The sequence below is a fragment of the Mobula hypostoma genome, chromosome 4, assembly GCF_963921235.1.
Source record: "Mobula hypostoma chromosome 4, sMobHyp1.1, whole genome shotgun sequence".
Classification (NCBI taxonomy): Eukaryota; Metazoa; Chordata; class Chondrichthyes; order Myliobatiformes; family Myliobatidae; genus Mobula; species Mobula hypostoma.
The window spans coordinates 112,792,895-112,819,013 of NC_086100.1; the positions used below are offsets into that span (position 1 = coordinate 112,792,895).

A 26,119-nucleotide genomic window follows, 5' to 3' on the forward strand; every position below is an offset into this window, starting at 1 on the left:
GGCACTGAGTCAGACCCTGTGGTGAAGAAGGGTGGGACGGAGAAGAGGAAAGCTGTCGTCATTGGAGACTCTACAGTCAGGGGAGCAGACAGGAGGTTTTGTGGACATGAGAAGGACACCTGCATGGTTTGTTGCCTCCCGGGTGCCAGGGTCCGGGATGTCTCTGACCGGGTGCACGTCATCCTGGCACGAGAGGAAAAGCAACCAGAAGTCGTGATACATTTTAGTACCAATGACATAGGCAGGAACAGGGATGAGGTCCTGAAGTGTGAGTTTCGGGAACTAGGCAGGTGAAGAACAGGACCTCAAAGGTGGCATTCTCAGGATTGCTACCAGTACTACGTGACAGTGATGGTAAGAATTGGAGGAGATGGTAGTTGAATGCATGGCTGAGGAGTTGGTGCAGGGAGCAGCGTTTTAGATTTTTGGATCATTGGGATCTCTTCTGGGGAAGGTGGGACCTGTACAGATTGGATGGATTGCACCTGAACTCAAGGGGTAGCAATATCCTTGCAGGTAGGTTTGCTAGCATGGTTCGGGAGCATTTAAACTAATTGGCAAGGGAGATGGGACCCGGAGCGATAGAGCAGTGAAAGAAGTGCATGGAGTAAAGCCAGATCTAACATATAGAGAGGCCTTGAGGAAAGAGAAGCAGAATAATCAGTGTAAAAGGTAGAAAGGTAGAAGGGCTAAAGTGTGTGTACCTCAATGCAAGAAGCATCAGGAGCAAAGATGATGAACTGAGAGCTTGGATACATACATGGAATTATGATGTAGTGGCTATTACAGAGACTTGGCTGGCACCAGGGCAGGAATGGATTCTCAATATTCCTGGATTTCAGTGCTTTAAAAGGGACAGAGGGGGGAAAAAGGGGAGGAGGGTGGCATTACTGGTCAGGGATACTATTACAGCTACAGAAAGGGGAGGGAGCAGGATCCTCTTTTGAGTCCGTATGGGTGGAAGTCAGGAACAGGAAGGAAGCAGTTACTCTATTGGGGGTATTCTATAGGCCCCCTGGTAGCAGCAGAGATACACAGCAGCAGATTGGGAGGAAGATTTTGGAAAGGTGCAAAAATAACAGGGTTGTTATCATGGGTGACTTTAACTTCCCTAATATTGATTGGCACCTGATTAGTTCCAAGGGTTTAGATGGGGCAGTTTGTTAAGTGTGTCCAGGACGGATTCCTGTCCCAGTATATTGACATGCCGACTCGGGGAATGCCCTACTAGATCTAGTATTAGGTAACGAACTGGGTCAGGTCACAGATCTCTCAGTGGGTGAGCATCTGGGGGACAGTGACCACCGCTTCCTGGCCTTTAGCATTATCATAGAAAAGGACAGAATCAGAGAGGACAGGAAAATTTTTAATTGGAGAAGGGCAAATTATGAGGCTATAAGGCTAGAACTTGCAGGTGTGAATTGGGATGATGTTTTTGCAGGGAAATGTACTATGGGCATGTGGTCGATATTTAGAGCTCTGTTGCAGGATGTTAGGGATAAATTTGCCCGGTGAGGAAGATAAAGAATGGTAGGGTGAAGGAACCATGGGTGACAAGTGAGGTGGAAAATCTAGTCAGGTGGAAGAAGGCAGCATACATGAGGTTTAGGAAGCAAGGATCAGATGGGTCTATTGAGGAATATAGGGAAGCAAGAAAGGAGCTTAAGAAAGGGCTGAGAAGAGCAAGAAGGGGGCATGAGAAGGCCTTGGCGAGTAGGGTAAAGGAAAACACCAAGACATTCTTCAATTATGTGAAGAAAAAAAGGATGACGGGAGTGAAGGTAGGACCAATTAGAGATAAAGGTGGGAAGATGTGCCTGGAGGCTGTGGAAGTGAGTGAGGTCCTCAATGAATACTTCTCTTCGGTATTCACCAATGAGAGGGAACTTGATGACGGTGAGAACAATATGAGTGAGGTTGATGTTCTGGAGCATGTTGATATTAAGGCAGAGGAGGTATTGGAGTTGTTAAAATACATTAGGACAGATAAGTCCCCGGGGCTTATTCCCCAGGCTACTCCACGAGGTGAGGGAAGAGATTGCTGAGCCTCTGGCTAGGATCTTTATGTCCTCGTTGACCACGGGAATGGTACCGGAGGATTGGAGGGAGGCGAATGTTGTCCCCTTGTTCAAAAAAGTTAGTAGGGATAGTCCGGGTAATTATAGACCAGTGAGCCTTACGTCTGTGGTGGGAAAGCTGTTGGAAAAGATTCTTAGAGATAGGATCTATGGGCATTTAGAGAATCATGGTCTGATCATGGACAGTCAGCATGGCTTTATGAAGGGCAGATTATGTCCAACAAGCCTGACAGAGTTCTTTGAGGAGGTGACCAGGCATATAGATGACGGTAGTGCAGTGGATGTGATCTACATGGATTTTAGTAAGGCATTTGACAAAGTTCCACATGGTAGGCTTATTCAGAAAGTCAGAAGGCATGGGATCCAGGGAAGTTTGGCCAGGTGGATTCAGAATTGGTTTGCCTGCAGAAGGCAGAGGGTCGTGGTAGAGGGAGTACATTCAGATTGGAGGGTTGTGACTAGTGGTGTCCCACAAGGATCTGTTCTGGGACCTCTGCTTTTTGTGATTTTTATTAACGACCTGGATGTGGGGGTAGAAGGGTGGGTTGACAAGTTTCCAGACGACACAAAGGTTGGCGGTGTTATAGATAGTGTAGAGGATTGTCGAAGATTGCCGAGAGACTTTGGTACGATGCAGAAGTGGGCTGAGAAGTGGCAGGTGGAGTTCAACCTGGAGAAGTGTGAGGTGGTACGCTTTGGAAGGACAAACTCCAAGGCAGAGTACAAAGTAAATGGCAGGATACTTGGTAGTGTGGAGGAACATAGGGATCTGGGGGTACATGTCCACAGATCCCTGAAAGTTGCCTCACAGGTAGATGGGGTAGTTAAGAAAGCTTATGGGGTGTTGGCTTTCATAAGTCGAGGGATAGAGTTTAAGAATCACGAAGTAATGTTGTAGCTCTATAAAGCTTTGGTTAGGCCACACTTGGAGTACTGTGTCCAGTTCTGGTCGCCTCACTATAGGAAGGATGTGGAAGCATTGGAAAGGGTACAGAGGAGATTTACCAGGATGCTGCCTGGTTTAGAGAGTATGGATTTTGATCAGAGATTAAGGGAGCTAGGGCTTTACTCTTTGGAGAGGAGGAGGATGAGAGGAGACATGATAGAGGTGTACATGATATTAAGAGGAATAGATAGAGTGGATAGCCAGCGCCTCTTCCCCAGCGCACCACTGCTCAATACAAGAGGACATGGCTTTACGGTAAGGGGTGGGAAGTTCAAGGGGGATATTAGAGGAAAGTTTTTTTACTCAGAGAGTGGTTGGTGCATGGAATGCACTGCCCGTGTCAGTGGTGGAGGCAGATACACCTAGTGAAGTTTAAGAGACTACTAGACAAGTATATGGAGGAATTTAAGGTGGGGGGTTATATGGGAGGCAGGGTTTGAGAGTCATCACAACATTGTGGGCTGAAGGGCCTGTAGTGTGCTGTACTATTCTATCTATCTAAGTGCATAGTCTGCTCCTACCAGGGGGCCTATAGAATACTCCCAAAAGAGTAACTGCTCCCTTTCTGTTCCTGACTTCCACCCATACTGACTCAAAAGAAGATCCTGCTACATTACCCACTCTTTCTGTAGCTGTAATAGTATCCCTGACCAGTAATGCCACCCCTCCTCCCCTCACCCCCATCCCCTTTAAAGCTCTAAAATCCAGGAATATTGAGAATCCATTGCTGTCCTGGTGCCAGCCAGGTCACTGTAATGGCCACTACATCATAATTCCATGTATGTATCCAAGCTCTCAGTTCATCACCTTTGTTCCTGATGCTTCTTATATTGAAGTACACGCACTTTAGCCCTTCTACCTTACTACCTTTACACCCTTTATTCTGCTTCTCTTTCCTCAAAGCCTCTCTACATGTTAGATCTGGCTTTACTCCATGCACTTCTTTCACTGCTCTATCGCTCCGGGTCCCATCCCCCTTGCCAATTAGTTTAAACGCTCCCGAACCATGCTAGCAAACCTACCTGCAAGGATATTGCTCTCCCTCGAGTTCAGGTGCAACCCATCCAATCTGTACAGGCCCCACCTTCCCCAGAAGAGATCCCAATGATCCAAAAATCTAAAACCCTGCCCCCTGCACCAACTCCTCAGCCATGCATTCAACTGCCATCTCCTCCAATTCTTACCATCACTAATCACGTAGCACGTCTTTTCCCTGGGTTTGAGATTCCCAAACTAGAGGGCACAGATACAAGGTAAAAGGGAAAGATTTAAAAGAGACGCAAGGTAACTTCTTTACACAGAGGGTAGTGAATATCTGAAACGAGCTGCCAGAGGAAGTGGTCAAGTGGAGTATAATTGTAATATTTAAGAAGCAGTTGGAAAGGTACACAGAAGGGAAGGGCTTGGAGGATTAAGGGCTGAACAAGGGTAACCAGGACTAGCAGGGAAGGTGCTACAGTTAGCATAGACCAGTTAGGCAGAAGGGCCTATTTCTGTGCTGTGTTATTCTATGACTGTAACATAAAGAATAAATTGCAAAGGAAAGCAGCAGACTAAGACTTATCATTACACTAATTTATCAACAGAAAGGAGATTTGGGCAATGCATAAAACATGCAACCTAACTGATAATGAAAATAGCAAGAAGGAAGGGAGAGGATGAATAAAAGGGTGGCCATTTGTTAAAGTTTTAGATGCTGCTGCTACACCTGGACTTACAGGCAAGTCAGCCTCTTCAAAAGAGTAGAAAATAGTGAAGTAGAATACAGAGCAATTAACCCAAGTACAGTTACTTACTTAATACTTACTGAATTTAACTTGCTCTCAGTTTGTATTTAAAGGCAGTTTTCAATATCAAAGCATTTCAACAAATTTCATGGAGCATTATTAGATGTTAAAAAACTCAAAAGATACTTATTGGTTAGCAAAGTAAATGTTTTATATTTTAGCATCACAGATATTGTATTCCACTTACACAATAAATATACATTATCTTACCTGTAGTGCTCTAAGTGGTCTCTCAGAAACTGTTACTCTTTCAACACAGTTATCATTTAACTGTCCTTCAAACAGTCCAACATATTTTGCAGCCTAAAGTTAAACATTTCATAAAATCATTTTCATGATTTAACTAGGATGTTGCTGCCTAACACATTAATCTTGTTCTCATTGGTTAGTTAAAAACTACAAATAGTACAGAGAATGCAAGTGAACTTCAATTTTGCTGAATGGTTATTAATTAAAATAGCAAAATGAATGAAGAACATGCACTATTTTTATTACTGTAAATGATATACAGTTTGTAAGAAAGATGAAAAACATATGTGACAGTTTTCACAAAATGCCTATTATTTACTTGAATTGTTGTCACTGTAGTATTGATTAAAATATTGTAGTAGGTCAGTATGTACTCAACAAGTTGGTACAAACAGTGACATGAAATGACCAGACAAAATATTATTGCCAAAGGAGGAATACACATTGGTTGAAGCCTTGGAAAGAAAAAAAACAAAGTAATGTGGTTTATATAGATATTTTTGGTTTATTACTTTCATGTAAATTACCACTCTTTTTCTTTCTTTCAGTCACCTAGGACAGTTACTACACCTTTAGCTGAGACAAATAGCAAGTTTCCCATTCTGTGGTTCCTTGACATCACTATAAGTATGCAAAAGCAGACAGAGGTAACTCATTCTAACCACAAGTTATGTGGGCTTTACTCAATATAATCACCACATAAGAAAATGGTCGGAAATACTCATATATTTCTACAATATAGCACTATTAACTGTTGTTTTAAAATATTGAAATTTTTTTTCAAAATATGGTTGTTGTTTAACAAAATCTAGACAAACTCATAATCATAGAAGTAGAGGTTTCAGAACCAATGGCCCAAAATGGACAGCATTCTGGCATTTCCAATTACCAAATTAATGAAATCCAGAAACTTCTATCAGAGATGTCTTGCTCTATTACAGGAAGTTTTCAGCTTTTGTCAAAAGAATGGAGAGTGAAATGACTGTTTAAACTGATTACTACTAAAAATTGCTGAAAATATTAGGGGTGGTGCATTCCAGATTAAACAACTTTTTCAATGGAACGTACTGCAATAAAGAATACTCAAGTGTGTTCATTAATAATTAAAATAAATGGAATACTTTTTAGGGAAATTTTTCCTAGCTGTGAGAAAAAGAGACAAAGAAGAATGCTTTAAGAATGAACCAGTGTATGGACAGTGGACTGAAAGACTCTTTCTGTGCTGTGCGATCCCAAAACTTCACTGTTTATCCCCTTGCTTGCTGACATTAGTCCCTTTGAGAAGGATCCTACTTTAGCACCAGTGACTAATGACAGAAGGTTTCCACTCTAAAACTTATCCATTCCTTGTTATCCTCTGGAAAGTAAACAAGAGGTGTTCCTTCATCAGGGCCAAAGAAAATTCCTGGTTAGATACTGGCAAAACTGTTACATAACCGAGCCTGACATTTAATTGGAGCATAGATAGACTTATCAGAATTCATACACGAAGCCAACAATTTTAAAAGACCACAGCAAGCACCAACAAATGTAATCTAATTACTGCAGTCTTCTTTCAATAATCAGTAAAATATTGGAAATAGTAATTGACAATGGTTACAAATACCAACTACTCAACAATACCCTCACCGATGCCCAGTTTGTATCTTTTTCAGGACGACTTGGCTTCAGACATCATTACAATGTTGGACTAAATATTCAATGGTTCTTCATCTCAGGTTCTCAATATTTATTGCTTATTTATTATTATTAATACTTTTTTTTCTTTTTGTATTTACAGTTTGTCTTTTGCACATAGGTTATTTGTGCCCTGTTGGGTGCAGTCTTTTTTAGATTCTATTGTGTTTCTTGTACTTACTGTGAATGCCCAAAAAAAAATCAATCTCGGGGTTGCCTACGGTGACATAAATGTACTGTACTTTGATAATTCCAGAATATACCAGGAATAAGTCAGAAGCACGAAATGAAACAAAAGATTTTGTAAATGCTGAGTCAAAGAGAAATACAAGTTATTTTTAAGTTGCAGAGGGTTTACTTTGAACTTTGAACCAAATAACTAATTTTGTTTAGATAGATGAGTAACTGCTCATCGTACCAAGATAAGATGAGTAAATATGGCATCATTGATGCTGTACCAGACAATGATCATCTCCAACAAGAATCTAACACTTACCCTTGGCTGCATAGTAGCACAGGAGGGGGTTCCAGGATTCTGCAAACCCTAGGACTCAGGTTTCTGTCTAAATTTGTACTCACTGGAAGATTAACTGGCCACTGCTATAGATGGATAGAAGAAAATCTGCAGAATCTTTATTCCTTTTCATAGATGCTGCCTGACCTGCTGAGTTCATCCAGCATTTTGTGTGTGTTACTATAGATTTCCAGCATCTGCAGAATCTTGTTTAGGAGCTGAAGGGAATGTTATACAGGAGAGATTTAGGATTGATCAGATTGTTCTCAGAGGCAGCATGGATGAGTCAAATGAACTTCTTTGAAATCCTATGTCATTACCATTGCCAAGTCCCTTGCCATCACATACTGAAGATCACACTGACCAAAAGCTATGTATTGTGGCTACTAGAACAGGCCAGAGGCGAGGTATCCTGCTGCTAGTCGCTCAGCTCCTGATACCCTAAAGCTATTCCAGAATATACAAGGTACAAGTCAGGAGCAGAAGATTTTTTAAATGCTTTGGGTCAAAGGCCCTTCACCAGATCTGGGCAAAGAGGAATAGAAGTTATTTTTAAGTTGCAGAGAGGGTTGTGGAATGATGGAAAACAAACGAAGGAACAGCACCTTATATAGAACATAGAATAGTACGGGACAGTACAGGCCCTTCGGCACACAATGTTGTGCCGACCCTTAAACCCTGCCTCCCATATAACCCCCCCACCTTAAATTCCTCCATATACCTGTCCAGTAGTCTCTTAAGCTTCACTAGTGTATCTGACTCCACCACCGACTCAGGCAGTGCATTCCACGCACCAACCACTCTCTTGCGTAAGAAACCTTCCTCTAATATCCCCCTTGAACTTCCCCTTACCGTAAAGCCATGTCCTCTTGTATTGAGCAGTGGTGCCCTGGGGAAGAGGCGCTGGCTATCCACTCTATCTATTCCTCTTATTATCTTGTACACCTCTATCATGTCTCCTCTCATCCTCTTTCTCTCCAAAGAGTAAAGCCCTAGCTCCCTTAATCTCTGATCATAATGCATACTCTCTAAACTAGGCAGCATCCTGGTAAATCTCCTCTGTACCCTTTCCAATGCTTCCACATCCTTCCTATAGTGAGGCAACCAGAACTGGACACAGTACTCCAAGTGTGGCCTGACCAGAGTTTTATAGAGCTGCATCACTAACTTGCAACTCTTAAACTCTATCCCTCGACTTATGAAAGCTAACACCTCATAAGCTTTCTTAACTACCCTATCCACCTGTGAGGCAACTTGCAGGGATCTGTGGGTATGTACCCCCAGATCCCTCTGCTCCTCCACACTACCAAGTATCCTGCCATTTACTTTGTACTCTGCCTTGGAGTTCGTCCTTCCAAAGTGTACCACCTCACACTTTTCCAGGTTGAACTCCATCTGCCACTTCTCAGCCCACTTCTGCATTCTATCAATGTCTCTCTGCAAACTTCGACAATCCTCTACACTATCCACAACACCACCAACCTTTGTGTCGTCTGCAAACTTGCCAACCCACCCTTCTACTCCCTCATCCAGGTCGTTAATAAATATCACGAAAAGTAGAGGTCCCAGAACAGATCCTTGTGGGACACCACTAGTCACAATCCTCTAATCTGAATGTACTCCCTCCACCACCACCCTCTGCTTTTCTGCAGGCAAGCCAATTCTGAAACCACCTGGCCAAACTTCCCTATATACTCAGTATCAAAAGAATTTGGTGAATTTGAGAGAAAATAAATAATTCCTATTTGTATAAATAGAACTTCCCTGTAAAAAGGAAGCCTGTATGATCAATTCTTGGTAGGTAATTAGTCTGCTCCTTACAGAACATCTCTAAAGTTTATCTTATACACAGTGAAAATTAAAAGGCAAACCTCCTTTTAAATACTTTTTTACAAAGAATACAACTAGTTAGCCACATACCATGATTAAAACTGAAATAATACCACAACATGAAAATCATTCTGTAGCACAAGAATTTTATTTCACTTCACATTGCAGTAATATTTCACACTCATTATATGGTCATAACATTTGTAGATTTTAATAATAAATCTTAAAACATTATTTTCATAATACTGAATAGTACTTAGCTCTGTCATTATGGGCATGGATCGTGCTATTTTTGTATTATCCATCAGAAAGGCAACATGTCTATACACATCCAAAGCAAGAATAAGCTTTAAAAGAAGCAATACAGTATTTCACCGCGTGGTACAATTCTTTACAAGGAAAATATGAAACTGCAACTTGTATCCAAACTAGAAGCATCTACCATACCTCAGCCAGATAGGGGAATTCCGTGGATGAATTCCTTCGACAATGGGAAGAAGGTTCTGCTGAAACTGAGAAAAGATATTTGTAATCATTAGTGAACAATTAAGTAGCAGACTTTCAGAGACAATATATGTCATGAAAAAAAAGTTGATTTCAAAACTTTCACTTCTAAAACAAAAAGTCTAATTTCTAGAAATAAAGTTAATTTAGTTATTTTAGTTGTGCAAGCTTTCTGTACAGCAGAATTAATAGCTTTACTCATGTTGAAGCAGCAACTATTTAATATTAAATATCATATTCAATGAAAACACTTGTTCCTTCCTTTCCTAAAAATACCAATTAATTTCGGACAGAATTCTAGAGGTGCTAGAAATCCTTTGAAGTTTCACCCAGTTGATCACTCTTTAACAAACTCACACAAGATGCTGGAGGAACTCAGCAGGCCAGGCAGTTGTATAGTACAGTCAACATTTCGGGCCAAGCCCCTTCAGCAGAATGGGGGAAAAAAATGAGAAGTCAGAGTAAAAGGGTGGGGGAGGGGAGGGAGAAACTCAAGGTGTTAGGGGGAGGGGAGGGAGAAACTCAAGGTGTTAGGTGAAACCAGGAGGGGAGGGGGGAGGAGGGGTGAAGTAAAGAGTTGGGAAGTTGATTGGTGAAAGAGATAAAGGGCTGGAGAAGGGGGAAACTGATAGGAGAGGACAGAAGGCCATGGAAGAATGGGAATGGGGAGAAGCACCAGAGAGAGATGCTGGGTAGACATGGAGATAGGTGAGGGAGGGAAAGGGGGATGGGGAATGGTGACGGAACTGGACGCTCAAGATATCAATGTTCGTGCCATCAGGTTGGAGGCTACCCAGACAGAACACAAGGTGTTGTCCCTCCAACCTGAGTGTGGCCATATCGCGACAGTAGAGGAAGTCATGGATGGATATATTGGAATGGGAAGTGGAATTAAAATGGGTGGCCACTGGGAGATCCCACTTTTTCTGGTGCTTAGTGAAGTGGTCTCCCAATCTACATCGGATCTCACTCTTTATTATTTGTCAGTGACATTTGAGTTCTTCAATTATGGAAGCTATTGTTTGAGCTTGTCCGATTATTCATATTCGTAAGAATATACACTCAGTGACCACTTTATTAGGTACTTCCTATACCTAATAAAGTGACCACCGAGTCTATGCTTGTGGTCTTCTGCTGCTGTAGCTCATCCCCTTCTAGGTTCAACATGCTGCTCATTCAGAGATGCTCTTCTGCACACCACTGCTGTAACACATGGTTATTTGAATTGCTGTTGTGTTCCTGTCAACTTGAACCAGTTTGGCCATTCTTCTCTGACCTCTCTCAAGAACAAGGCATTTTTGCTCACAGAACTGCTGCTGGCTGGAATTTTTTTTTTTTTTGTTTTTCTACACCATTCTCCATAAACTCAAGAAACTGTTGTCTGTGAAAACTCCAGGAAATCATCAGTCTCTGGATATACTCAAACTACCACGTCTGGCAGCAACAATTATTCCATGGTCAAAGTCAATTGGATCACATTTCTTCCCCATTCTGATGTTTGGTCTGAAAAACAACTGCATCTCTTGATCATGTTTGCATGCTTTTACGTATTGAGTTGCTGCCACATGATTAGCTGATTAGATATTTACATTAAAGAGCAAGTGTATTGGTTGAGTTTTCAGAAGAATCACTGAAGAACAGAAGAGAGCAGGACTTGCAGGACTTTTGTTTATTCTTCTTACTAACTAAGCCAATCTTAGATATTTTGCAGTAATTATACAGGTCAGACAGCATTATTTATAATATACACATTGACTGCCTATCATTTCTTGATTAAGATCCTGAAATATGCATGCCAGCCTTAAAATGTTCCCCTCCATTTTGTAGCCCAGTGCCTGCTTTCCTTTCAATTTATGAATTAGCAATCTGTCAAAGCAAACCAGATTCTCTTTACCTCCAGCATTTTGTGAATGTTGCTCGTATTTCCAGCGCCTGCAGGTTCTCTTGCTTGTGGTTCAACCTGAAAAATTGTTTCTCTTTCCACACATCCTGCCTGACCTACTGAGTACTTTAGAGATTCTTGATTTCATCTTAGATTTCTAGCATCTGCATTTTTTCATTTTCACATAATAGTTATGCTAATACTGATGTTCAATTTATTTTATCCTCCAGAAATACACCACTGTATCTTCAGAAAACAATGTAGATGAAGGCTGCATTCAACATGCAGTAAGTGGACGGTGTGAATAGTTCTGAATGTTTACTGCTAAGCAGCTAATAGAGACCAAACTCAAAGAAAATTTAGGAATGTAATCATATGGTTATTATATTAATTGATGACATAGTTTGACACACCTCTTTACCAAGATTTTCTGGCTCCAGGAGTTTCAGAATCAAAATCAGGTTTAATATCACTGACAAATGTCATGAAACTTGCTGTTTTTCAGCAGCACTATATACAAAGAAAACATTAAATAAGTAGCAAAAGTTTAAAACAAGAAACACAGATTTGTTTCATTTACTCTGTAGATACTTCTAGAAGATCTATATCTGCTCAGTCATGCTTCTGTAGCTTGAAATTATGGACAAATACATTGTTCTCATTAATATTTAATTCACCTATCTTACATAGTAAGCAAAAATTTAGTTGCATACACACCATGTAGTATGTAGTGCCTGTTAGACTTGTACTTGTTTTACAGTTTCTCACCTTTAGCTGAAGTATAATCTGGAGGGCAGTAACCAGGATTCTGGCTTAAAATATTACAGTACTTTAAATCCTCATTCTTGGCACTCATTCCTAAACATAATTTTAAAAAGTAAATCATTCACAGTTCACAAAATCATTCTACAGTACTTATAAAGATGGGTAGTAATGTGGGATGTGAGAAGGGTGCAGAACTTTAGGGAGATATAGCCAAGTTAAGTGAATGAGTAAGGGCACAGCAGATGGAATATAACATGCAAAAAATGGGAGGTTATAATTGTGCAGAAAAAAAATTAAAAGCCAGTTTGTTTTCCCCCACAAATGGTCAGTATTCAAAAGGAATTGATGGTCAAAGGGATCTGGATGTCCTTACACACAAATCACTGAGGATGGTGTGGCGGTCTTTATTGCAAGACTATTAGCGTATAGAAGTAAAGATATCTTGCTCCAATTATACAAGACTCTGGTGAGAATGCATTTGGTATACCATGTACAAGTCTGAACTCTTTACCCAAGAAAGTGCACCTGTGACTGAGGAACTGCTGCAAATGTTCCCAGATTGATTCCTGGGATGTTGAATTTTGTCACATGACAAATTAAACAGATTTATCCTATACTCAAATTTAGAAGAATGAGAATTAAACTCATTGAAGCATTCGCAAAGGTATCTGGAACTAGGGGATCACAATCTCAAAATAATGTGTTGGCCAATCAGCACATGATAAGAATATTTCTACATCTACAGGGGGAGTGAATCATCAGAATTCTCCATCCAAAACAGCAACGTAGAATGTTAGTTAGTATTTTCAAGGGATGAACATACTGTTGAACACGAAAGGAATGAGCAAATATAGTATTGGTGCAGGAACAGGGCACAAGGCACAAGGTAAAAGACCAGCCACAGCTTATTGAACAGCAGTGAAGGCATAAGGAGCCCAATAGCTCCTCTTACTTGCATTTCTTATTCTTATGAACAAATCGTAAATTCACATTCTTACCCCCAGTAATTGCTTCTGACTTATTAAATGCTTGTTCCAGGTCCCCATTAATTGCACAGTCTACATGTTTTTGTACATTAAGCTTTTCTAAGCTTTCTATTGCAGTGCTATGTTCAGCTAAAGACTTTAACACTGAGATGGTGTCTTCTAGAGGATGAATGAAAGAGCAGCCATCAGTTTTTGACCTGCGCTCTTTCAGTTCATGTAAAGATTTCTTCCACGCATCTGAAGAATATTTTTCTGATAAACTTGCAGTGTCTTGGAGAGTTCTGGATTTAATTTCAGTTTGTTTCTCTCCATGCAAAACTACATCCAAATCCTTCTCTTCAGCAGCAGGTGACTGAGCTTCCAATTCTATGAGTTCGGCTTGATGGACTTCCATACCTTTAAGTTCGGAAAGTGCTGGAATGGATTCAGAAGAGGTACCAAGCATGTTCAATGATCTCTGTGGTAATATTTCATTTTCATTCGGATTAGTTGTTCCAATTTTCTCGAAGATACATTTACCGAGTAGATCAAAGTTTATATTAGCAAAATTATTAGCGTTCATGGTGTCCAATTCTACTTGTGCAATTGGTTGCTTAAAATGATCACTGTCAGTTGTAGAAAGCAGTTCCTCAGATGGATTATCCACTTTGATAAAACATTCATTTACCTTGCAAACATTACCCACTGTTTCTCTGACAGTTGTACAAATCGCCCTTGGTTTGGTCTTCTCAATTGTGCTTAAATTAGATGAATCTTCCTTCTCCTCACACTTCTGTTGCATTTCTTGACTATTCCAAGAACTTCCTCTACCTAAACTTTCACACAATTTTCCAGTTAAATCACAGTCTGTGAGCAATTCCATATCATGATGTGGCACCAGTCTGGGATCCACTGTTTCACAAGGAGGAAAACCAGTGTGACGGTCAGGTACATCTGTTGTATGAGCAATGCGAGGGTCAACTGTAGGCTCCTGTGGATTAATTTGAAGAGCTTCTAACGTACTACAGTTTGATCCACTTTTTCTGTCAAGAAGTGCTAAAATTTGTTCTTTGCTCCTCTTATTTTCATGTGTTCCATTATTATGGGAACACCCTACTGAAATGGAAACCATTGTAGTAAATCCAGCATCTGTTGAATAAGAAGTGTTCATTTCTTCACTGTCCTTCAACTTAGGGTAATGACTCAGTGCCAGTGTGCCAGGTAATTTAGAGCATAGTGTGTTTTCACTTTTTGAACATCTTTTATTTGTTTCTGAAGATTCCTCTTGAAAAGTAGCAGAATAACTTAAGGTTTCCTTTGTACACATAGTAGAAAAAAGGGGTGAAGTAGCATAAAGATGATGGTGTGAAGTGATTGGTTGCAGGGATTTAGTCATTTCACATAATTCATCTTTCTGCTCCAATATCAGTTTCTTTGATATCTCCCGAGGTCCTTGGAAGCCCTGTAATATTTACATTAAACAAAATTAAAATACAATATTAAAGAAAATAATTATGAACATACAAATATATTGCAAAGTTACAACAAATTCATTACTTACAATATACTTTCGTTTCAGACCCACAGGCAAGTGACATCCAGCTGGATTTTTGAGAATTACATTAGTTCTGACAGGTTTTGTGACTTCTTGACTGACAAAATTAGTGCCCTGTTCCTGAGATATTTTCTCCTCTTCAATGGTGATTAAATATCGATCGCTTTCAAATTCCTTGCCTGATTTTATCTACCAAGCAGCAGAAAACAATATCGAAATTATTTGGAAGAATGAGAGGAAATTTAATTGAAGCTTACAAAATTCTCAAAGAGTTAGGCACAATTTCTTCATTCAATTTTGAACGTGCAGAATTTGCTATCATAGAGGCCAAGTCACTGAACATATTTTGAGGAAGAAGATAAATTTCTAAAAGGAGATGACATCAAGGGACATGCTGTTGTGATGGACTACTCCATTACAATGAGATACAACAGAAATATTTTACTGTGTTTGACGATCATCCATGATTATACTGATTGACATAGCTTAAAGGCCAACTAGCTACTCTTGCCTTCATCTTTCTTTGTAATTAGAAGCCTCTAATTCCATTATAAAACATTCTACAATTTAATTGGAGTACCAAACAAAACTTCACACCATGCCACCAATGCCTGATCAGACAGATATATTATGGGGAAGTACAGCTGATGAGTAGAGACATTATTAGATCTTAGGAATTGGGTAGCTGGAGGTCATAGCATAATACAGTATGAAAACAGGCTATTCAGCCTGACCAAGCTGCCCATTTGGTCACATTTCCCATATCCCTCTACATCTTTCCTATCCATGTACCTGTCCAAGTGTCTTTTAAGTGTTATTACTGTATGGCCACTATAGTAGAACAATTCAATTTACAGATAAGGACATCAAAACTGAAGGAGTAGAGGTACTCAGGAAGTTCATACAGCAAGAGAAAATTACAGAGCTAGGAAGGGAAAAGACAATTAACAGCTTTCAAAGTGAACAGTCATAAATAAGCTCAAGTTTAAAGAGGGTAGATCATTCCAGTTTCTCAGAAAAAAATAGAATAGTCAACCTCAAAAGTAAAGATAAGGCTGAAATTTCTACATTAGATGAACTGATGCAGCACACAATGTTACGAAGGTAGAAATAGCCACTCTATTGTATGGATTGGATTGTTAGCCTGATGAAGCTAAATCTGCAGTTTCAGAATGAGCAAAGACAAGGATGAAGTCAATGGCTGAAGAACCGATTTCATGAAAGGATCTAAAAACGACAGTATTATAATATTTAGATAAGGAAAAATTCTGCTCAACCAACATAACTTACAGACAGTTGAGAGTTCAATATATGAAGTAGAATATAAATTACAAAACATTTACAAGACAAAAACAATTTGAGAAACAGATTTATTTGGCTGCTAATGTGCAACAGAAACTCTCTTACTTCTCTTCATTTAACCCAATCAACATATTCACCTGTCTGTTTCTCCACGTGCTCTTCTTACCTGCTCTTAACTGTATTTAAACTGTTTACCTCAGTAACAATGAGGTCATAAAATACAAATTCTGACTATTTTCTATGAAAAGCAGTACTGTTTTTTCACCTTCAAATAAACATTTTCACTTTGACCATTCTCTTATACCATACAAAGTGCACAAAGATTTCAAACTTTAGATGGAGATAATGACTCAATCAGGTATCATCAAACTAAACTAAATAATGTAAATTGAGGAATTGTTCATTATTGTATGTATAACTCCTCCATAAACAAAACATTCCATTACAGAAATGAAAAAATTGCTTTAAATAATAATAGATCACCTCTCCAAATTTGATATAAATGTGATCCAGACAAAGTCCTTTATCGTCATACAAAGTTGCCTGAAAGGGAAGTAAAAAGTTCTGATGACAGCTCATCAACCAGAAATGCTACAACTACTCCTCTCTTCAAAGACAATGCTGAAGTACTTTCTATGCAAAATAAGCCTGACTTTGGTCTCCAAAATTTCACTTTGCCCAAATATTTGCTGATACAAATATTATTTATGGATATTATTTATTATTTATATTATTACTCTCACAACATTAATCCACTGTCAGATACAGACAAGTTTATTTTTATTTGCGCAACTTGGGAAAAACTGTTTTTTTTTAATCATTTAGCATAAAGATATTGATCCAAGATTAAACTACAAATATTGAGAAGAGTACATGTCTTAAAGTAATATTTCTACAATGACTCAGATAACAACCGTCACGTTTTCCAATCATGTCTCAGATTTGTTCATTCGGAGCTTTATGCTGAGTTAGCTAATTGCAGATAAATCTGCAACTGGCATTGGTGAACTGTGATGAGAAAGGAAAAGTAGCAGCTAATTTCTGATACCTATCTAGTCATGCACGCTATTAGAATTAGGTACAAACACAGTATGAGAAACCTGGACACGATGTACATGTGTGGAAAAGTCCCATCAAAACTGAAAATGACATTTCAATTGAAACATTGCAAAGCAATGGACATCTGAGAGTTGGTAATTAAGCAGGAAGATGGAAAAGAATAAATAATTTTAAAAATAAAACTACAATTCTTTCATCAAAAAAGGGGAAACTGATTTCTTTCTCTGAAATATTTAGCTAACTCGACAGTCACTTTTGAACGTCAGTTTCATTCAGATGCCATCTAAGCAAACATCTACAAATGAAACTAAGTTATGCGTACACTCTCAGCAATTACACTGAACGACAATTTTTTCTGAAAGTGTTCCTTCCTCAGAATTGTTTTCTTCTTTATGGTAGACCCTTTGAAATAATGTGTTCAGCTTCAGACTACTAGTAGGAATTTGGAAAAACAAGAAATGAACTTTTAATGAATATAATGTGTTTTACTGCATAACCCTACTGATGCTTTGCAATAGTTCAACTAAGCTAAAAATGTTTTATTGATGATTTTCTTTTGTACTCATTGTCTGAGGCTTCTCGCTTAAGTGTCTATCATTGATGACCTGTTTGATTTGTGGGCCAACAAAAACGCTTTCCTTCATCTTGGCATCAGTTATTCTGGCTTGAATTATGAATTGAAATAACAAATGTAGGTAAATGTTTTTTAAAAATGGTGCCTGATAGGGAAATTTCACAGTGGTTTTCATGATCAGCAGCCCAAAATCCATAAGATACACCCAAAAGTATTCAGGAAGCAAAATCTTTGTTGTCCAGTGTTATTTAATTGAATGTTAGTTTTTTACATGATATAAGATAAGTATTACCCCATATATTATGATATTAAACTATATTTTAGTTGAAAATCTTACAGAAGTACTCCATTATTTCACTACTTGAAGATCGAACCTTATTCCCAGAAGAACTGGTCTTTAAAACGCCATCATGCCACTTCTTTGTTTTTTGTTTTTTCTGAATAGTGTACAACACCTGAAATTGAAAAACATAGCAAGGATTAAGTGTTCAAACGATTCACATTTTGTCAGGAAATGTAGGGGAGACTTGACCCAAAAGCAGAGCAGCAGAGATGATTTAGCAGTAAGATATTTTACTAATAAACTGCAAAATAACAAGCTACGAGGGGTCACAAAACAAGAGAGAACAAATACTTGATACAACAAGGCAACAAGGTAACTGAAGGCTAGGTGCAACTGGTTTAAGCTGGCTGGTTTGATGGGTGAACAAAAAACTTCAGATGAGAGCTGGGTTTAAATAGGCTGCAGGTAATGAGTTGGCAACGAGTGGCAGGTTAGCTGGGTGGAAACCGGGAGGTGCCTGCCTATGCAGGCCTAACACTCTGCACTTCAGTCTAACAACAAGTTTTTAAATTAAGATTTCTCAAACTAAAATTTACACTTGGAAGTTTGAGGCAATAACAAAGGATAAACATAACAAAAATAATTATCAAGACTTCCACATATCAAAGGAAGAAATGAAAAATTTGGCTTACTCACAATAAACTCACGGCAAGACATCTTCTTTCCCACTTTTCAAATTCCAGGTCACTTGAGCAAGCCTAATTCAGCTCTAGGCAGAAGAAGAATATAGTGTTTATAGACATAGCAATTTCATTGAATGGTGTAAAATATTTGGTGTAACAGAGACGGAGAGATTAACCTTTTGAGCTGGATTATTTTATGCAATGATCAGCTTTTCTTACTTGGAGATAGGAATCTGATAATAAAGCCCAGTTGCAGTAGGCATTAAGAATAGTACTGAGATCACCTTAGGCCCCTAGTCCTCAATGTAATCTCGATTGTTGGAATCAAGGGAATACAATGTTTTTGTTTAAATGAAAAAAGGCAAAAGGAAGTGGAATCAGATTTGAGAACCAATCACTGATGATCCTGAGCTTTCATGGGACTAGGAAAGGAACTTAGATGGCCACATGCTCAGAAGGAATAGACACAAGAACAGTATTGAGTAAGTCTCATTAACAAGATTATCTCAGAAACAGGAAAAAGGCACAAGTTCTACGCTTGGGGGAAATTTGATTAAGTTTGCTAGACAAGAAAGAGGAGACTGTGATGGAGACAACTGACTTTATCCTGTTAATATTGACACAAATGTGTCCATGATCTCTTCTTCACTGTAAAATAATATCCCACCTTCAGTGTCCCTTTCCTCTCTACTGTCTGACCTTCAGCAGAATGGTTCTGAATCAGAAGGTTGTAGGTTTCAGTTTCCGTCCAGAAATTCAAACAAAAAAAATCTGGCCTGAAGCTTTAATGAAGTATTTAGACAATATTTCAGTTTCTGAGGTATGATCTTACAGATTAGACATTAAAATACAGATCTTTTACATTATCAATTGAATGTAAAAGATCTTATGGCACTACTTTAAAAAGTGCAGTAAAGTTACCCTTAGTGTCTTGTGGAATATTTAACCAATTAATACCACAAAAAGGATTCGCTCATCACAATGATGATGGCAACAGCAAGTTGTACATAAAACAGCAAGTTGTACCTAAATATATTACCCTGCTTCCTGAATTACAACAGTGACATTTCCAACAGTACCTCATCAGCATGTAATGCTTTAGCATAACCAAGATCGTGAATGACCCTATATAGATGCAAGTGTTTCTGCTTGAAGTCCTGATAGAGCTATCACCTCCTATATTTGTGCCCATTCTGCTCACTATTCATTGTCTGACTCTCTCTAACTAGGTTCCCAGGTTTCCACTCCAACCAAACTTGCCGCTAGCAAAGGCATTGACAATATCCTGTGTAACTGTCATATCACTTTGACGAAGGTGGACTGCACATAAGCCTCTTTCCAATAATTTTCACTATTGCCCACACAAATAGTCTACTCTTATCTAACCAGTCACAGCCTGAGCTGCAATGATCTCTGTTCCTCCTTCAATGTCATTAGCTCTGAATTCCCAGGATTTATCTTGCTCTGTTCCTGTTTTTCATGCACATGTACTTTTGCCTGAGAATACACCAGATTCCACATGTAGTCTGATGACACCCTTCTCTACCTCACTACACTATCAACAACTGTAACACTGCTCCATAATTCTCAGATTACTTCATTAATACCCACTCATTCATTATGGATGAACTTTAATTTCACTTAACTGCAACTATCATTCTCAGAGTCTGCCACAAACCATTTCCTCAACTAATACCAATTTCATCCCTCTTCTTGGCAATGAACTGAGGCTGTGCAGACAATAAGAAAAATAGCACTCCTTTTGACTAAGAGCTGAGCCTAAAGTTAAACAACACAGAAACAATTCCTTCAGCCCAGTTTTTTCGTGCTGATCAAGGTGTTTCCCTGAGCCAGTCCCATTTAGCTGGCCCGTATCCCTCTAAACTTTTCTTATCCATTAACCTGTTCAAATATCTTTTAAAGTTCATATTAAGCCCATACATACTACTTCCTCTGGCTATTTGTACCATGTATTTACTCAACTATACATGATTTTCTCTAAAACCTTAAGCTTTGCACTGTCTTCAGACTCCATCATGACTCAACACATCAACTGCAGAAACTTCATGTCATTGTTACCACCAGAATAACTATTGCAATGAAAATTTTGGCTAGCTTCTCACCCTACTCTCCGAAAATGTGATTATCTAAACATTACTGCTTAGATGTCTTGCTTTGCATCATTCCTTTCAGCCACTATCGCTACATTCATGAACCCCAAATGACTTCCAGTTAGAACCATAGAACATCACAGCACAGAAACAGGCCTTTTGGCCCTCCGTGGCTGTGCCGAACCATTTTTCTGCCTAGTCCCACTGACCTGCACCTGGACCATATCCCTCCATACACCTCTCATCCATGCACCTGTCCGAGTTTTTCTTGAATATTAAAAGTGAGCCCGTATTTACTACTTCATCTGGCAGCTCATTACACACTCCCACCACTCTCTGTGTGAAGAAGCTCCCCCTAATGTTTCCTTTAAACTTTTCCCCCTTCACCCTTAACCCATGTCCTCTGGGTTTTTTTCCTCCCCTGGCCTCAGTGGAAAAAGCCTGCTTGCATTCACTCTATACCCATCATAATTTTATATACCTCTATCAAATCTCCCCTCATTCTTCTACACTCCAGGGAATGAAGTCCTAACCTATTCAACCTTTCTCTGTAACTCAGTTTCTCAAGTCCAAGCAACATCCTTGTAAACCTTCTCTGCATTCTTTCAACCTTATTAATATCCTTCCTGTAATTTGGTGACCAAAACTGCACACAATACTTCAAATTCGGCCTCACCAATGCCTTATACAACCTCACCATAACATTCCAAATCTTATACTCAATACTTTGATTTATAAAGGCCAATATACCAAAAGCTCTCTTTACGACCCTATCTACCTGTGACACCACTTTTAGGGAATTTTGTATCTGTATTCCCAGATCCCTCTGTTCTGCCACACTCCCTAGTGCCCTACCATTTACCTTGTCTGTTCTACCTTGGTTTGTCCTTCCAAAGTGCAATACCTCACACTTGTCTGTATTAAACTCCATCTGCCATTTTTCAGCCCATTTTTCCAGCTGGTCCAAATCCCTCTGCAAGCTCTGAAAACCTTCCTCACTGTCCACTACACTCCAATCTTTGTATCGTCAGCAGATTTGCTGATCCAATTTACCACATTATCATCCAGATCATTGATATATATGACAAATAACAATGGACCCAGCACTGATCCCTGTGGCACACCACTAGTCACAGGCCTCCACTCTGAGAAGCAATCCTCTACTACCACTCTTTGGCTTCTTCCATTGAGCCAATGTCTAATCCAATTTACTACCTCTCCATGTATACCTAGCGACTGAATCTTCCTAACTAACCTCCCATGCAGGACCTTGTCAAAGGCCTTACTGAAATCCATGTAGACAACATCCACTCCCTTCCCTTCATCCACTTTCCTGGTAACCTCCTCGAAAAACTCCAATAGATTGGTCAAACATGACCTACCACGCACAAAGTCATGTTGACTCTCCCTAATAAGTCTCTGTCTATCCAAATGCTTGTAGATTCTGTCTCTTAGTACCCCCTCCAACAATTTACTTATTACCGAAGTCAAACTTCCCGGCCTATAATTTCCCAGATTACTTTTACAGCCTTTTTTAAACAACGGAACAACATGAGCTATCATCCAATCCTCCGGCAGCTCACCCGTAGATACTGACATTTTAAATATATCTGCAACACACATCAAAGTTGCTGGTGAACGCAGCAGGCCAGGCAGCATCTGTAGGAAGAGGTGCAGTCGACGTTTCAGGCCGAGACCCTTCATCAGATAAATATATCTGCCAGGGCCTCTGCAGTTTCAACACTAGTCTCCTTCAAGGTCCGAGGGAATACCCTGTCAGGTCCTTGGGATTTATCTACTCTGATTTGCCTCAAGATAGCAAGTACCTCCTCCTCTTCAATCTGTATAGGTTCAATGACCTCACTATTTGTTTGCCTCATTTCCATTGACTCCATGACAGTTTCCTTAGTAAACACAGACACAAAAAAAACCATTTAAGATCTCCCCCATTTCTTTTGGTTCCATACATAGCCAACCACTCTGATCTTCAAGAGGACAAATTTTATCCTTTACTATCCTTTTGCTCTTAATATACCTATAGAAACTCTTTGGGTTATCTGTTTGGATACCTGTAGAAGCTCTTTGGATTATCTGTTTGGATACCTGTAGAAGCTCTTTGGATTATCTGTTTGGATACCTGTAGAAGCTCTTTGGGAAGTCCAAGGTGGTTTGAATCTTGAACACGAGTCTGTGCAAGGATTTTCATTGGCGTCTATTTTAGGGGCTTCGCTCCTCTTTGCATTTACTAAATTGAACAAACAAATTACTAACCCAATAATTAAATATACAATACAAATATGGTTCCAATTTCCTAAATTTTTTGATTTGAATAAATTTACCCTTCCTTGCCCTATTTTATTTAATTTCTTTTTTCAACCATCCAGAATTGATCAGGCCTTTCTTTTTTGGAAAATGAAAGGAATAAACTGTTTTCGTGATTTATTAACGGATAACTGTTTTATGTCTTTTGAACAGTTATCTAATAAATACAATTTGCCTAGATCATACTTTTTTTTAGGTATCTACAGATTAGAAATTTTTTGAATGTTATTTTGCCTACCTTTCCGATGTCACATCAAGCAGAAATTATGTAAAAAATTTTAAGTTTAAATCCCTCACAAAAGACTGTAATAGCAACTATCTACGACTTGATAATGAAATCCCTTCAGGTATATCTAATAAAATAAAGAATGAATGGGAACGACAACTTCAAGTATATCCATAGAAGAATGGGAAAAGATTCTTAAATTAGTTAACACTTCTTCAATGTGTGCTAGACATACTTTAATACAATTTAAAGTGGTTCATAGAACATATATGTCAAAAGGCAAACTAGCCCATTTTTATTCCCATATAAACCCTATGTGTGACAGATGTAACTCAGAGGTTGCTTCTTTAACCCATATGTTTTGGTCCTGCCCTCTTTTGAAAAAATATTGGAAAGACATTTTTGATATTGATTCAGCAGTTTTACATATTGATTTACAACTCCATCCTATTACTGCAATTTTTGGATTACCAATGATTGATTCTAGTTACAGGTGTCCCCCACTTTTCAAACGTTCGCTTTACGAAACCTCACTGTTACGAAAGACCTACATTAGTACCCTGTTTTCGCTTTCAGAAGGTGTTTTCATTGCTACGAAAAAAAAACAGCGCCCGATAAAAAATCAGCGCACAAAAAAAATCAGCGCGCGCCCCAAGCAGCCGCTCTCCCCCGGATTTGGAACAGCATTCTCGCCAGCATTGCTTAAACACAAGCCTGTGAGCAGTCGTTTGCAAGATGAGTTAGTTCTAAGGTATCAGAAAAGCTTAAAAGAGCACGTAAGGGTGTTACACTTAGCATAAAACTAGACATAATTAAGCGTTTTGATCGTGGTGAACGAAGCAAGGACAAAGTGAGTTTGGCTTGTGGAAGTTGACGAAGATGATGTTGAAGAGGTTTTGGCATCCTATGACCAAGATCTGATAGATGAAGAGCTGATGCAATTGGAAGAAAAAAGGATAACAATCGAAACCGAATGCAATAGCGAACTGAACGTGAAGCAACTGCGTGAGATTTTCGCTGCAATGATAAAGTACGACTTTAATTTTGAAAGGGTACGTAGGTTTAGGGGATATTTGCAAGGTGGCTTGAGTCCTTACAAAGAACTGTGTGATAGAAAAATGCACGAGGCTCAGCAGTCAAGCAAGCCCACCACATCAGTCACAGCAGACGACGAACCTCGACCTTCGACATCGAGGCGGGCAGAGATAGAAGATGACCTGCCTGCCCTAATGGAAATAGACGATGACGAGATGACACCCCAGTGTCCCACCACCCCAACCCCCAGGCCGCGGACAGATACCGATTCGCAGGGAATGCAACGGTAGCCGGGAGGCACACAGCACATCTTTAAGAAAAAAGCCAAAATAAACATGCTAATTAATTAGCTGCCGCTGGACATGTAATCGTCGGCCGAGATCAGAGATGACACAATCGGAAAACAGCACTGATCTGGGCCGGCAATTATGTGCCGGGCAGCACCTAACTAATTAGCATGTTTGTTTTGGCTTTTTTCTTAAAGATATGCTGTGTGCCTCCTGGCTACCGCTGGACCCCTGCATGCTTCGCAGCACGATATCGCTCGGTGGCCTAGAGGGTGGGGGCCACTGCACCACCCAAACCTGCAACGACTCAGTTTAACACACCATCAGTGTGCTCAGCGCTGAACCAATTCCGGTAAGTGATACTACACTGTACATACATTATTTCTATTTTATATAGACTGGGTATTTATCATATCATTCCTGCTTTTACTATATGTTACTGTTGTTTTAGGTTTTATGTGTTATTTGGCATGATTTGGTAGGTTATTTTTGGGTCTGCGAATGCTCACAAAATTTTCCCATATAAATAAATGGTAATTGCTTCTTTGCTTTACGACATTTGGGCTTACGAACCATTTCATAGGAACGCTCTACCTTTGGATGGCGGGGGAAACCTGTATTTATCATCTTCAGCCTGCCGTTTGTTAGCATTTGTTACGCTGATGGCCAGAAGATCCATTTTCTTTAAATGGAAAGATTTTGATCCCCCTACTACACTTCAGTGGTTTTCTAAAACTACAGCTTGTTTAAACCTAGAAAAAATTAGGAGTAACACGGTTAATTCCTCAATTAAGTTCGAGGAAACTTGGGAGTCTTTTACTCAATATTTCCATACATATGACTTAAGTTGATATTTTTTTAGAATCCTTTTTCCTGATACCTAATCGTTTATGGAAGGAAGAACAGAGTCAAGGACAGAATGATTATAATTGACAAATTATGGCAGCCCACTTTTTTGTTTTGTTTGCTATTTAGTTTAGGGGATTTTTGTTTTTTTTCCTTGAACAAATCTTTTGAACTTTTTCCTGTTTCAATTATCAAGGGATCGAGTGGACATATCTGGATATATTTGGAACTTATGTTTGTATATATTATTGCTATTATTGTAATCCTGTTTTCTTGGTATTGTTATTATTGATATGTTCATTTAACTGATTATAATGCAATAAAATGATTTGAAAAGAAAGGATCATCCTTCACCTTGACTGCCAAAGCAAACTCATGTCTTCTCTTAGCCCTCCTGATTTCTTTAAGTATTTTTTTGCACTTTTTGTACTCAAGCACCTTATTTGCTCCGTTTCCTATACATGTCATACATCTCTCTCTTCTTTATCAGAGTTCCAATATCCCTTGAGAACCAAGGTTCCTTATTCACTTTGCCTTTAATCCTGACAGGAACATGCAAACTCTGCACTCTCAAAATTTCTCCTTTGAAGGCCTCCCACTTACCAATCACATTCTTGCCTGAGAACAACCTGTCCCAAT

At 39.2% G+C, this 26,119-nt stretch overlaps 1 protein-coding gene across 6 annotated transcripts in view; it reads right to left on the minus strand.

Annotated features, from left to right (window-relative positions):
- Positions 1-26,119, minus strand: part of LOC134345552 (5'-3' DNA helicase ZGRF1-like) — a 126,206-nt gene that overhangs the window by 96,390 nt on the left and 3,697 nt on the right. For 4 of the 6 annotated variants that reach the window (XM_063046380.1, XM_063046381.1, XM_063046385.1 and 1 more), the window contains exons 3-10: positions 18,667-18,739; positions 18,062-18,142; positions 16,538-16,597; positions 14,759-14,941; positions 13,231-14,659; positions 12,236-12,325; positions 9,529-9,593; positions 5,022-5,114 (exon numbers count right to left, since the gene is read on the minus strand). In XM_063046380.1, coding sequence (XP_062902450.1) covers positions 5,022-5,114; positions 9,529-9,593; positions 12,236-12,325; positions 13,231-14,659; positions 14,759-14,941; positions 16,538-16,597; positions 18,062-18,142; positions 18,667-18,687 — 2,022 coding nt within the window. In that variant the 5' untranslated portion in view covers positions 18,688-18,739. The remainder of the gene's footprint in view (positions 1-5,021; positions 5,115-9,528; positions 9,594-12,235; positions 12,326-13,230; positions 14,660-14,758; positions 14,942-16,537; positions 16,598-18,061; positions 18,143-18,666; positions 18,740-26,119) is intronic. The other 2 variants (XM_063046383.1, XM_063046384.1) reach the window with 2 other exon arrangements.